This window comes from Aythya ferina, assembly GCF_964211825.1.
Source record: "Aythya ferina genome assembly, chromosome: Z".
NCBI classification, from domain to species: domain Eukaryota; kingdom Metazoa; phylum Chordata; class Aves; order Anseriformes; family Anatidae; genus Aythya; species Aythya ferina.
In genome coordinates, this window is record NC_140299.1 from 44185696 (window position 1) to 44199888 (window position 14193).

At 40.2% G+C, this 14193-nt stretch overlaps 1 protein-coding gene across 8 annotated transcripts in view; it reads left to right on the top strand.

Annotated features, from left to right (window-relative positions):
• The window catches only part of AOPEP (aminopeptidase O (putative)), a 199148-nt gene that overhangs the window by 119400 nt on the left and 65555 nt on the right, over positions 1-14193 (top strand). For 6 of the 8 annotated variants that reach the window (XR_014687343.1, XM_084504751.1, XM_084504750.1 and 3 more), the window contains 2 exons: positions 985-1047; positions 1754-1837. Coding sequence is in view for 7 of the 8 variants with exons in the window: in XM_084504751.1 (XP_084360877.1) it covers positions 985-1047; positions 1754-1837 (147 nt within the window). In the remaining variant the exon portion in view is untranslated. The remainder of the gene's footprint in view (positions 1-984; positions 1048-1753; positions 1838-14193) is intronic. The other 2 variants (XM_084504755.1, XM_084504756.1) reach the window with 1 other exon arrangement.

Sequence of the window (14193 nt, forward strand, 5' to 3'; positions counted from 1 at the left end):
CATCTATTTCTACTTGAGAGGGAGTTTGCTCAAGCAGTTGCTTTGATGAGCCTTCTTTTTTTTTTTTTTTTTTTTTTTTTTTTTTTTTACAAAAGCACAGCTTTTCTTTTGAAGTTTTCAGGGAATTGTCACACAGAGCACAATCTAGTTTTAAAATCCTGAAAACACCGTAATTACACCAGGTGGGACGCGGTCTGCCTTTTCGTGTGCGTGTCTTGTTTCAAGTGCTAAATGCGAGGCGTGCAAAAAAATCCCTAACCCAGGAATTTCTGGCGGCTGACACCGCTCGGGTGGCTCCCATCGCGGCGGGGTTTGAGGATCTGGCCGAGGGAGCCACGGGAACATCTGCTGGCAGCCCCGTGCCTACATTTAGTCACCTGCTGCTGAACCCAGCTTGTAACAGAGCCCTCAGCAAAGGGCTCGCTGCGCCCGGGGAGGAATAAAACGCCTGCATCGGGTCTCGCTTTTAGGGCGCGTTTCGGGATTTCCAAGGCTTTTCACGCAGCAGCCGCGCTCCTCAGGTGGCAGGCGTGCTGCGGGGGACAGCAGTGAGTGGGGCAGGAAAGGGCTGGGCAGCACAGCGTCCCTGTGGGGCGACAGACAGCGATGGATCCCGGGGGATCCGTCCCAGCAAGGGCCGTCCCCGGGGACAGCTCGGGGCCGGCCCGGGGGCGGCGCGGCAGCTCCCCGGCGGCCGCCCCGCTGCCTCCCGGCCCCTACGTCTTTAAGGCAAGGCTCCTCCTCTCCGCGGGGCTCCGGGGCCCGAGCACGGGGGCGGGGGACCCCGCCGAGGTGTTTCATTTCCGACCGAGGGCTGCGGGGCGGCCTGGGCTGGGACGCGACGGGACGGGACGGGACGGGGCCCGGGGACGGGGACGGGGACGGGGACGGGGACGGGGACGGGGACGGGGGAGCGGGCGCCTCGGGGCGAGGCTGTCGGGGTGGGGGCTGCCGCCTCACCGTGCTCTTTCTCCCCCCGTGCAGCCTCTGCTGGAGGAGGGCGAGACGTGGAAGGAGAGCCGGCTCGTCCAGCAAGTGAGCGGCGAGGTGAGGGGGGAGCCGTCTCCGCGGCTGGGGCTCGCTGTCCCCCGGCCGCCCCGTCCGGGGTCCCCCCCCTGCTCCGTCCCCTGCAGGCTCCACCCGACCCCCCTCCCGCCACGCTTTGATGCAGTTTCAGTTAAATAAAACCAAACCTGCGTTCGGATCAGGAATAAAAACATTCGTATTTGGGGGGGGGGGGGAAAGCAACACCCACGTGCTGTTACCTGATGATTTAATAACAACCCCGCTGTCCGCAGTTGGCGTTGGTAGTCTGCAGCAACGCCCGAGGGGGTGGCAGGAGATAAATTTTGTGAGAGGGGTAAAGAGTAGGGCGAAGAGGTTTTCCCCAGGATTTTTTTTGCACACAGCAGTGGTAGCTGTCCGTTTGGCAGCCTGGTCTGGCATCAAGCACGCTTCCCTTATGCAAAATGAAATAAAATTCCTAAGCTGAAAGCTGTAAGTTTGCTGTAGGAAAGAGCAGAAGGGAAAGTGCTTTCGTAGGATGAAGAACAGCATCTCGCTCTGACCATGCACGAGTAGCTAAGTAGATTACCTAAGAACATGTCATTCTTAGGGAAAAACGCTTTTCCTCTTTCCAATGAAGCAATGGAAAAACGTGTCTCGCGTCTGTTTATAGCTTCTTACTAACGCTGAGTAGCTGCACCCAGGTTGCACCTTCTTCCTAAAAATCCACTACGGTTTTGAACTCCAGGTCACAAAATGGATTCGGGCAAACCAGAGGATCAGAAAAAGCGGCAAAAAGAAAAGAAGACAGGATGAAGGCACTTTCCAAAAGGTAAGGGATCACGATGTGCGTTTGTGCAAACGGACAAAGGGCAGCACGACTGAAATGCTTTCAGCTGATTCCATTCTAAACGTTAAAGAGGTGGTTTTGAGCATCTTTGTCAAGGTGATAGCAAAAGAGTGTTATTGATAATTTCAGTGTTTCATTCTGATTATTATGGAAATCAATTTATAGTCCTCAGATCTGTTTATAATTCCAGGGACAAAAGTTCCCTGTGTTTGCATTTAACTTGAATGTTTTGCAGAAGTAAGATCAGCGCGCTCTCATCAGAGGTAACTTGAGAGCTTTTGTCAGGATCTGCACCATTATTTGCAAGTCTTCAAGTACTGTTAACTGAGAAATGGTTTTTCTTGGTGGGTTTTGGGACAAAAACGTAATATGCGTGCATTGAAAAAGGTGCTATAACTGCATCTGGCTCGTCATTCAGAGGGTGATCTGAAAATCATATAGGGGCATTCACGAAAATGTGTCTTGGTGGTTATTTTAAAAATAACTACAAAGGATTTTAAAACCGAATGCAACCTTAATTAAACTATTTTTAAACTAGTGACTTTTCATTTACCCATTGTGAAACATTTGTGCTATAATATTAAGCTGACCATTTAAAATACAAAGTAGAGAGGTAAGTAATCAGCCGACACTTGTATTAAATAACTATTTTATGTCCTCTGGGGAAAAAAAAAAACGTTTCTAATAGCTATCACAAATGAATAGGGATATATTTCCAAATGCATTATTAGAATTGTGATTTTTCTTGCTTGCTTTGGTTATAGAAATATATTTTAATTATTATTTTTAAACCCTTGTTACCTTTAAAGGATTAAAATAGCAGTATGTTGTTTTGCTGTTTCGACAGTGCTTCTAGAATGTATGATGAATCATTGCTGTTTCTGTAGCCAAATTCTTGCTGATAGCATGACTGCCAACTCCTAGGATGCGTTGCCTTAGTATGGGCATTGCTGTATTTAACAAATGTCTACAAAGTGCATTGTTGTATGTGGGTGACTTCCCAGCTCCATGGTGAGTTTAAAAAATCACCAAATTGCATCCTTCAGTTTGCTATTACTTTTAATTTGTAACTGGTATACATCACTTAGGAAAAGGTGTTTTGTATTTGTCGCACTTCAGAATGACATGATCCAAACACAAACGATTGCACCAAATAATTCCATTCGTTTGTTTTCCCATACGTGACTTTTCTTTGCACGTTTACCATTTGTATTTACAATCATTTATGTTAAGATTAAGAACAATTTCTTAAAGTAGAGTGTAAATCGTTGAGCAAAATGCATTGAAGGTCCAAATAGCCCTAATATAAGCTACAGTCTGCTTACAGTTTGAAGTAATTTTGAAATGATACAAAGTAGGTCCACATCTTCCAAAGTGCCGTTAGAAGTATCTTGCACTGTTACACCGTCTTTGTCTCTTTTTGTAGGAGAAAGCTTCCTCAGTGCAAAAACCTCTTTATGACAAATTTCCATTTATATCTGAGAGATTGTTCAGCTTCTACTGTTCCAAGGGTTGTGAGATAAATCTATAGGGTGTAGATCAGCTGTGTTAGAAATGCAAATACTAATGTATTAAACTGAGATATTACTACTTTTAAGAATAAATTGTTTTAAGGTCTGTAAACAGAAATGTGAACTAAAATTAAAGGCAAGAATACACATTTTCTTCTAATATCCTTAAATATCAATTCTCGGAGATTCAGTGTGGATTCAGAGAGATGCATTGGCAGGGCACTCTACTGCATGGGAAAGGAAAGGCATGTAGATAAGCTTACATTTGGTACTGAGACTGTTGACTGGGGACTGAGGATGGGAATCACGTTCCTTGGAATAATGACTTTTCCAAGAGTTAGAGATGAGAAAAAGAGGAAAAAGGAGTGAGATCTCCCTGGTGCTGGCAGAACCTTATTGCAGTATTTGGATTCAGGCTTTTGGTTCCAGCTAAGTTTTTGATACAGACTTTACCAGTCCAGGTAGGTGTTGCCCAGGCAGAGTGGATGGGGCTGATCTCCATTCCTCTAGAATTCTTGACTTTCATCTGGCTTCATATTGGCCTGTAGTAGAAACAGCACGGCATAGTTCAAGTAATCCTTTGTGGATAAACAAGAAAATAAGAAAGAAAAAAGTACATAATGAAAGAGGAAGGTGCCTTTGAAGAAAGCAACAGAGACAGAGGTAAAACAATGGAGTGAAAACAGGAAGATAAGAAGCAGAGCAAGAAGTAAACAGAAAAGTCAAAGATTGTGTATCAGCTTATATCACAAATGTAATTAAAGTAAGGTTACTGGCCTGTCTGCTACAGCTAGAAAACCAAGCTATAGATTGATCTTGTTGATCTTAGCCTTTCAGAATGAGCACAAACTTTAAATACAGCCTCTAAACTTTCACGTTCCTGTGCTGTCCAATTTTCCTCTATAATTTTTTTTCTTTATGATAGGAAGTCCTATTTCTAATACAAGATGGATGACTTTGCTATCCTGAGACACCGCCAAATCAAAGCAACTAGTTCTGCATCCAAGTACAAAATCTAGGACAGAGGTATCTAACTATGGAATAAGTGAAACAGAATTGTGGAGGAAAGGTTGCTGACAACTGTGGGGGAATTGCTTCTTGAAAAAACTCGTCTTCTAAACAGTTAAGTTTGCAGGAACTGGCTGTGCATGCACGTATCTGCATTTAAAGAAAATTTGAAAATAGCATGTGCTGGGTAAGAACTGTGTAACTGGTAGTGCTAACTGCACTCCAGGGTCATGTGAACCAGTGGGGAAGCTTGTCTAGAAAGGTGTGCTGGTGCTCTCCAGCATGGACCCTCACGCAACGGATTAATGCAGCGTAATGAATTTTATGGATGAGAAGGACTCTCTAGACAAGTAACTAAGAGTTCTTTTGCTTTTCTCTTTTTAAAACTTTTTTCCATTTCAAACATTTTACTGCTCTTTCTCTCAAATGTTTTATTTTTTTTTTTTTTTTGTAGCTTTTACTAAAATCTGTTTTTTCTGCTTCTGTTTCAGTGATCTTTCTTCTTTGTCTCTTTTGGTCATCTTCAATACCGTTTATTACTTCGTATTTACTCTTTTATACTTTTTAAGTTCTTCCTTTTTGCTCACCTTATTTGATCTAGTACTCTATATAATTGTTTGACACTCCCACATTCGGACACAAGTACATACATGCATTTCTGCTTTGGTCAACCTTCTTGTAGTTTACTCCTTATTTAATCTTATGCTGTCTCTTTGTCCCTGTAATTTAGCTGGTTGGCAAATTCTTCAGTCAGTATATGTATTGGTAAAGAATGTTGTTTATTTGAGAAATGTAGAGGAGAGTAGAACCAAAGGTTGGAAAGGATTGGTTAAAATGAGTGTTCTGCTATGATGAGACAAGTGGGAGAAATGCTAAGCATTATGTATTTTTTTGTTGTTTTACTGGACTGTGCCTGTTTGAAAAGGTTTCTGTTGTCCATACCAATTCTGAGTGTTGGAAGAGAGTCATCTTTCAGTCTGACTAGTGGAAATGTAGCATGCGAAACGTATCCGCTGTCGAATTTGAGGAGAAACATTTCTTTTTATGAGGAGAGTAATCCACTTTTACATGAAATGCAGTGTTAAAATATAAAAGATACTTTGAAAGCACTCCTGTGGCAGTAAAAGTGTCATAAGATGAGATGCCAAGCGTACACACAAGTTAGGGAGAGAGCATTGAAAAGTGTATATATATACAGTAAGGAAGCCGATTTGTTGCAAATTATCAAACTAGAGGTTGTCTGCTTTCAGTTTTAGTTTGATTCTGTACTGAAACTTTGAGGGATACTTCAACATCTCCAGAATAATTTCTTCTGCTTTATTGGAAGTACGTTTTTCATGTGTTTTAAGTTTGTGTTAGTTTACACAAAATTTGTCTTTGATTTTTTTTTTCCTGGTGGTTGTTGCCATTGATCATTCACTTTCTTCTCACTCCAGAGGTTTGCAGCTGTAGTAGTATTTAAGCTCTGTTAATAACCTGAACAAAAATTACTTTGAAATAGCAATTAAAATTTTAATAAAAAAAAATCAAAATAAAAGTTGTGGTATGTATGACTAATGCCAAATGCTATACCTCTTTTGTACTTTAACAACGAGATCAACAGTGTAACTAAAACACAAGAAATCATTCTTGCAATTCATTATAACGAGTTGTGATGTTACACCTGAAGTAGAAAATGTTTTGATGTCTCTGAAGAGAGGAAAAAAAAAAAGTAGAAGAAAATACAGTGTGCTAAGAGAGCTTCCATTTAACTAGGGAATTTATTCAGGATAATGTCCTTCTGCTAATTCAGGTGAAGGAATAGTAAAATACAAGGCATTAAAGTTTCTTTAAAACTTTGGTTATTATGTACTCTCTGTTTCTCAAAGTGAATGCTTTTACTTTAATCCACCAAGCTGAGAATCAAAGCAAGGACCAAATCTGAAATATGTATCTTGCACTAGCACACTGCATAGACCATAACAGCTAAAGAAAAAAATGTAACAAGTCCTAAAGTGTTCTTCAGGAAGTGTTCAGTGGAATCACTTGTGGTACCTTACATAGCCAAATTTTCCTAATCCTACAGAACTGGAGGAACACTGTGTTTGCTGGTATCCGTTGTTAGCAGATAACATTTATTTCCTTTGTCAAACATGGAAAGAAAATTAGAATGCACATCATGCATAGAGTAGAATTGCAGTAAATGTTAAGTCATTTTAGAAATAGTGTGTTGTTTTAAAAAACTTTCCCCCTGAATACATAGGAATGCAATTTCAGGCTGTTAACATTAAACATTTTCAGTGTTTAGCTTTCTATCTTCATAAAAAAATATCTATATTTATGGGTTGTTTGGAAACTGTAATTGTACAGTTCCAAAACACTTTATTTTTTAGGATTGTTTGGAAACTGTAATTGTACAGTTCCAAAACACTTTATTTTTTAGGATTGCCCTGCCTCAAAGCTGACTTGAGATGCATTTCAGAGCACAAGCAAATACCCGTGCCTATAGGTAAAAATATACACATTTAAAAAAAAAAAAAAAAAAATCCAATTCTGAATCCAATATCAGCTATGTCTTATATTGACATGACACTACTGAAAACATTGTTTTCCTTTTCAATAGCACCTGTCTTCATTAACAAGTATAAATGTATAGCATATTTCACACTGAGTCTCCAAGATGGATATTATTATTCTATTGTCAAAGGTTGAATATTCCTATTAGGCCCCATTCAAGCTGCAGTTTTAGATCAATGCTGCAACTTATCACCACACATACAATGATGCACCTGCTCCCTTTCAGAGTCTGAGGTGACAATTCCTAAATTATGAGAACTCAGGCCAGCATGGCCATGCGTTGAAATAGTTTAAAGTTTAGAGATAATTACATCACTGGTAATTATGGTGGTTCAAACCATTGGCCTGCTCCCTCCTGTGCAGTGAAAGATTAAGGTCACTCTAATGTAAAAAATGAGACTTGTGAAGGAAAGAAAAATGAAGTTTTAGTGGAGGGTTTTTTCCCTTTTGATTTGTAGAAAGAACTGGTTATACTCCTGTGATAGAACAGTATTTGCTAATCAGCCTCATTGGAGGCATTTGAATGAGGCAGTGTTTGCATATGTTATCACATGATAAATTACTGCAATCGACTAATGTCACCAACATTTGAGTCTATTGCTGATTCTAGTTAAAAAGTCATTTTTAGTGGTTGATATGGGCTCCTTTACACCTTAGCTTACAAGTACCTTTTGTCCTTAATTAAACAGGAAATGGAAAATGTGGGAACAGATTTGTTCTTTCCAAAATAGCAGAAAGCATTTGATTCTTTTTAGTACTTCTCAAACGTTTTACTGTCCACTTCTTATACAGGTAATTCTGAGTGGCGGTGTAGTGAGTTTTGGGAGTAGAAAGACAGTTGTCTGTTTCAGGGCATTTGCAACTGGACCAACTTAACTACGTTTGAAAAGTGTGATGTAGTGCATTGAAATACTCCATAAATTGTCTTCCCCAGTTTTTCATATGTATTTTTTTTGTCATTACTTGAGAATATACACTTGGGCATGAATAATTGACTTGGTCTAAATGTCCCAAAGTTATTCCTGAAATACCTGACTCTAATGACTCCAAAGGAGTTTTAATGGGTCTACTGGCTCTAATATGCTTTATTTCAGTATTAAATGTGTTGTATTTGTATGAGATTTATTATTCATTGTCCAGAATAGGTTTAATAATTTCTCACTGATGATTCTTAGCTATTGTTCTCATTCTGTGTCTTTATCAGTTTAGATTATGTTCAGATACTTTATAATGAAAGCACACGTAGGTGTTTGTAAATGTAGATATTGTCATTTAAAGGAAGAAATACATGAGTGCAGAAGGCAAAGGCTAGAGCTTTTACAGAACTGGTTTTAAAGATTTTGGAAGTAGTTAATCTGCTTTTTCATGGCTGTACCCCTTAATAGTGGCCACGGGTGCTTCTTACATCACCTTTCTGCCCCCCATCTACCTACTAAAAAACTCTTAGATCAGTAAGGTGGCCCTTAAAAGCAAGTAAATCCTGTGAAGGCTTAATTGAACAGGCAGAGAATCAAATTCCTAAAGTTGTGTAAATTATACTGTGCTTATTTTGTCTATGCTGCATATATTTTCTTGTTTTACTTTTCTTGTGGTTGCAAATGTAGTGACTACTCACAACTGTCTAGCTCCTATCTTCAGACGCATTGCTCACAGGTTTTATGTGACCTGTACAAGTGTGAAAAATGAAACTACAGTGTCTCAACATTACCATGGATATTTATAGGTTATCAGTATAGTTATCTGTGCTTCAGTTTTCCATGGTTTTGAATCAGAAGTGATTGTCAGTGGCGATTAATAAAGTATAAGAAATTTGTTGTCTGCCTGTACTATAGCTGTGTTGTAGTTAATAATTAGCCCTCAAGAAAAGCTTTTACCCAGAAAAATTACTGATCAAAAAGAAGCTTCAGCGATTATATTGTTCTGTACATGTCTTTCTTTCCATTCTGCCTTTAACTTAGGCATCCGCTGGCTGTTCACACAGATTTGTTAGTGTTCTAAATCAGCCATATTCCTGTTGCTATAAGGAAAGTCCAAATTAAGGCAAGACAGAAGTGTGAGCTCCGGGAATCTGAACAGATGCATGAGGGAGATGTTACAATTGTCTCAGCCACGGGAAACTTCAGGTTGACGCTTTGAGCACATGAAAAAGTTTTGTCATGAGACACAAGTTTCTAGGGAATTGGATTTCATTACCTTTGCTTCCTACAGAATTTACTGTTTTGATTTTATGAACCACATTCTATCTGCTATTCAGGTGATGTGCCCTACTTGCGTTGAACACCCACATAATGAATTTGCCTTACAGTTGGTTTTCTCCTCCACTCTAATACATGAGAAGATAGGGGTTTAGGACTTAGCTGGGAAGACTGATGAGTATCTTACTTACGTTGTCTCATCTGTATTGCAAAAGAAAATGAAATAAGCTTCTAGAATATTAAATGTTTCCGTGCCCAGGATCCTGTTTATTTTAAAGGAAAGATGGCCAGGTCAGAGCTAGTTTTGTAATAACTGTGATAGTCTTTTTGTTTGAATTCAAGAGACTTCTGTGTTTCGACTTTAGTTCTGATGAATTTAGTAAAGCTACTCACATGTGTAAATGCAGGCCTTAGTTATTCATTCTAAAGATCATCTTTCCAAGAAAACACTTCATTGGTTGAAGGACAGATCTGACTTCTAATTTCCTTGATTGTCTTCTATAAGAGAGAAAAAAACATTTTTTTTCTCTCTTATAGGACAGAAGAAACAATTGTGTAGGACTTTGGGGCGGGTGCAGAGATAATAATAAGGGGGGGGGGGGGAGGTGTAACTGTAGAATTCCTTTGTCTTAAACTCAGTTTCCTTTCATCTCCTGCCATTTCCCCTCTCCTGTAAAGTAGGTGCCCTTCCGAGCATATGCCAGCTTATAGTATGAGAAACCTGTAAGGTGGAGTTTGTCACCCAAATTTACCCTCATTGTGGCTTGATAAATTAGGTCTATGTCTCGACAACCTTATTTTGTGTTACCATGAGTAAGCCTCCTAGGTTTACAAATGCTTATAAAGAAATAGAAGGAAATACTTTTTTTTTTTTTTTTTTTTTTTTTTTTAATATTCTCTATTTTGGGGCACAGGCATTCACATTTAGGAGAATTGATTGCTTGAAGAAACTAAGGAAGTCATTGATAGGAAAAGTGGTTTGGACCTACTTGAATTTATAGATGCAGTTACATGAAAAGATGATGTATTAATTTTTTTAACCAGTGTAAATAATTTATATATCATACTTTTATTCTAATACACCCCATTATTCCACACCATCTGTAATATTTTTCTAGGAATTAAGCAATTGCTCCTTGAAAAACTGCCATGTCTGTTTATCAGGACAGGAGAGTAGACGTAAATAACAACAAAATGCTTTTCAGTATCATGTTCATTGCTCCTATTTTACAGTTGCTCTAAGTTGCCGGGTTGAGTTGTATAAAATGTAGAGATTCTAGACTTTTCAGAACATAAAACCTAGTAGTCTGAAGACACAGTTATAATGTGCCTGTATGTTTACAAAGTGTCTTCCATAGAAGGAGATGGGATGCCATCCAGAGGGACCTTGACAGGATTGAGAGGTGGGCCTCTGTGAACAAGGTCAAGTGCAAGATCCTGCACGTGGGTCAAGGCAATCCCTAGCACAAATACAGGCTGGGCAGAGAATGGTTTGAGAACAGCCATGAGGAGAAGGAACTGGAGGTGTTGGTTGATGAGAAGCTCAGCGTGAGCCGGCAACGTGTGCCTGCCAAATGCAATCCTGGGAGGCACCAAAAGCAGCGTGGCCAGCAGGGCAAGGGAGGGGACTGTCCCACTCTGCTTTGCTGTTGTGAGACCCCTCCTGGAGTACAGCATTCAGCTCTGGGGCCCCCAGCACAAGAAGGACATGGACCTGTTAGAACAAGTCTAGAGGAGGGCCGTGAGGACGATCAAGAGGCTGGAGCATCTCTCCTATGAAGACGGAGTGAGGGAGTTGGGGTAGTTCAGCCTGCAGAAGAGAAGGCTCTGTGCAGACCTAATAGCAACCTTCCAGTGCCTAAAGGGGGCCTACAGGAAAGCTGGGGAGGGACTCCTTGGCAGGGGGTGTAGTGAAAGGACAAGGAGTAATGGCTTTAAACTAAAAGAGAGTAGGTTTAGATTAGATATAAAGAGGAAATTCTTCGCTGTGAGGGTGGTGAGGCACTGGAACAGGTTATCCTGAGAAGCTGTGGATACTCCATCCCTGGAATTGTTAAAGGCCAGCTTGGATGGGGCTTTGAGCAATATGATTTAGTGGGAGGTGTCCCTGCCCATGATGGGGGGCTGGAATTTAATGATCTTTAAGGGATCCCTTTAAACCCAAACAATTTTGTAATTGCTATGTGCCTTTTTTTATCTAAGAAAATCATTAACATTGCATGAGATGCCTCAAAAATACGTGGTGTTTCTAATATCACTGCTGAAGGGTGGGGAATTTTAACACAGTATGGTGGAGTGTTGGGCGGCATGTTTCTTAGTTTAGAAAACAGAAATATGCCATCATCTTGTGCCTGCACAGCATAGAAAGAGATATGAATGAGCTAGAGGTAGTGAAGTGTTACTATGAGAAATAATAATTCTATATATAATTCATTATTACAGAGGTATAATTATCTTAATGATGTATGTTGCTTTACAGCTATGAAAGATAGAAATGTAAATGTAGGTATCTTGTGCGAATGTCCTGTGCCTGGTATACAGTGGCATGTAAGTAAATATTTAAAGGGTTATATTTAGTTAAAAGTATCTGTTTGGGCCATTGAATTTCCCTATGGTTTCCTGTGCAGTTTGTCAGGGACACAGGGACGTCTGAAAACCAACCGTTTTCTACTTAGAGTTTATTTCATATCTTGCACTTGTTTTTAATCAGTTAGAGCCTGTGAATGTCCTGCACAGGAATCTGTTTGAAGTGTTTTTAAAAAGGTTGTGTAATACCAATGACCTAGATGGCGTGTAGACACTAAGTCTTTTCATTTGTTTTCTCTTGTCCAGAGCATTGAGACAGGAAGCATTCTTAGAATTATTTTTAGATTTTTAAAAGTCAACCTTGATTTCCTCTTGTAACAGTAATCCTTTGGCTAGGTCCGAATGCAATATTGTTCACTCTTTCATGGTGCCATATGCTTACAATTCTTTGCTTTATTTTTGGTGCCTCATTTTTAAAGAAAGTACGCAAAAACTTCAGTCTATCTTGGATTGTCATACTTGAAATGTCTGGGTACAGAAGAAAGCACTCCCCAATGTGTCCATGATTCTTTCCGCCATGGGTCTAAATCAAGCACAGTAGATGGGTTGATTTTTTTTTTCAGACTGAAGAGATGATCATGTCTAAAAGACTGGACATTTTCTTGCTCCATAATTGTAGTGTTTTTATGACATTGCATTAATTGTGAGAGAAGGATGGCTAAGAGGAAAGTAGTCTGGAATTCTTGTCTCCCTGTTACCTTATCTCCTTCTCATTTCCCATCTGAACTGAGAAATGATCTGTAGGTATGAATGTATCTTATGCCTGGGCTGTGGTGCTGCTGTTGCTTCAGCCGATATGTCTTGTCTTTTTCAATTGAGGAGAAATTGGGTGCATCGCTGTGTTTCTGTAACCGCTACCTTTTGCTCCTTGTACCATTTCCAGTGTTAAGATCTGGGAAACCTCTTCAGAGATGTCTTTGTCTCTGAAACTCCGCAATACGTTGCAGTTCCTGAAACATACTATCCTTTCTTATACCACATAAATGAACTATGCTATTTGGAGAAGGTGAGCAAGCCTGAGTTCTGCTTCTTTTTGATGTAGAGATATACTTAGCTAAATGTTTTGTTACTTGTCAAGCCAAGTTAATATTTCTAAACCATACTGAGATTGGTAGAGGTGATGGCTGTGAGAGCTTAGGGAATGTCTATTTGGTGGTGGTGGTGTCTGAGCAATGACTGATGGTTTTCAGCAAGGGAATTACAACGGTATTTGTCCTTTGTGCTAGACTGCAGCTTTGCAGTATCTTACTTGTATTCATCTTGCCATACAACGTCATGTTTAAAAATCATATGCTAGCCAGTGTTGGACTGTGTTCCTTCCATCAATGAAAAGCTAGTTTTTCAGCTTACTGCTTCCTGAATCATCTTTATCTGAATGTGCTTTTTATTCATGTGGCTTGTTCTAAAGTTTGAGAGTAATAATGTTGTAAAATTGTCTGGATGGCAATGGAAATCCCTTGTGACTAAACAAATCTGTGGAAGAGTTACTTTTGGAAGACTATTGTATGAGGTTTAATTGGCCATAACATTGTGAGTATTTGTTAAATGTTTATGAAAACCTGACCATGGACAGAAAAACATGAACTCTTGCTAACTTGCCTGCAGATTTCAAAAATGAAATTCATTTCACAGAGGAGAAACTGGAAAATGAGAGAAGGTGGATCAATATATTGTTGTCTTCATTACTATGATTCTAGTTACATTTACAGTTTGTACAAAATTGGAGTGATAACATGAAAAGTGACCAAGCCATGAAGTGTAATCAACACAGATAACATCCTTGAGATTTTGTCATGCTTGTTGGTGTCTTGGCTGAGGAGATCCAGGTAGGTTTGTGAAAAGAATTGTTGATTGTAAGTTGAAGCTCAAGGCTTTCTGTTTGTGTTCTCACGCCCTGCCCCATTACCTACATATTACACTGGGGAAGCTTCTGTTCTCCTTTGGGAATATTACAAATAGTCCCATCGTTGGCCTGCAAAGCACTCCAAAACTGGACATAAAAGTAAAGTTGCTTTAAGTTGTCATGGGGCACAACAACCCCATGCAATACTACAGGCTGGGGGAAGAGTGGCTGGAAAGCTGCCTAGCAGAAAGGGTCCTTGGGGGTATTGGTCAGCAGTTGGCTGAATACGAGCTGAGCCAGCAGCGTGCCTAGGTGGCCAAGAAGGCCAACAGCATCCTGGCTTGTATCAGAAGTAGTGTAATAAACAGAACCAGCGAAGTGATTTTCCCCCTGTACTTGGCTCTGGTGAGGCCACACCTCGAGCACTGTGTTCAGTTTTGGGCCCTTCGCTACAAGAAGGACATGGAGGTGCTCAAGTATGTCCAGAGAAGGGCAACAAAAAGCTGAGGAAGGGTCTAGAGAACAAGTCTTATGAGGTGTAGCTGAGGGAGCTGGGGTTGTTTAGTCTAGACTAAAGAAGGCTCGAGGGAGATACTACCGCACTGTACAATTACTTCAAAGGAGGCTACAGTGATGTGG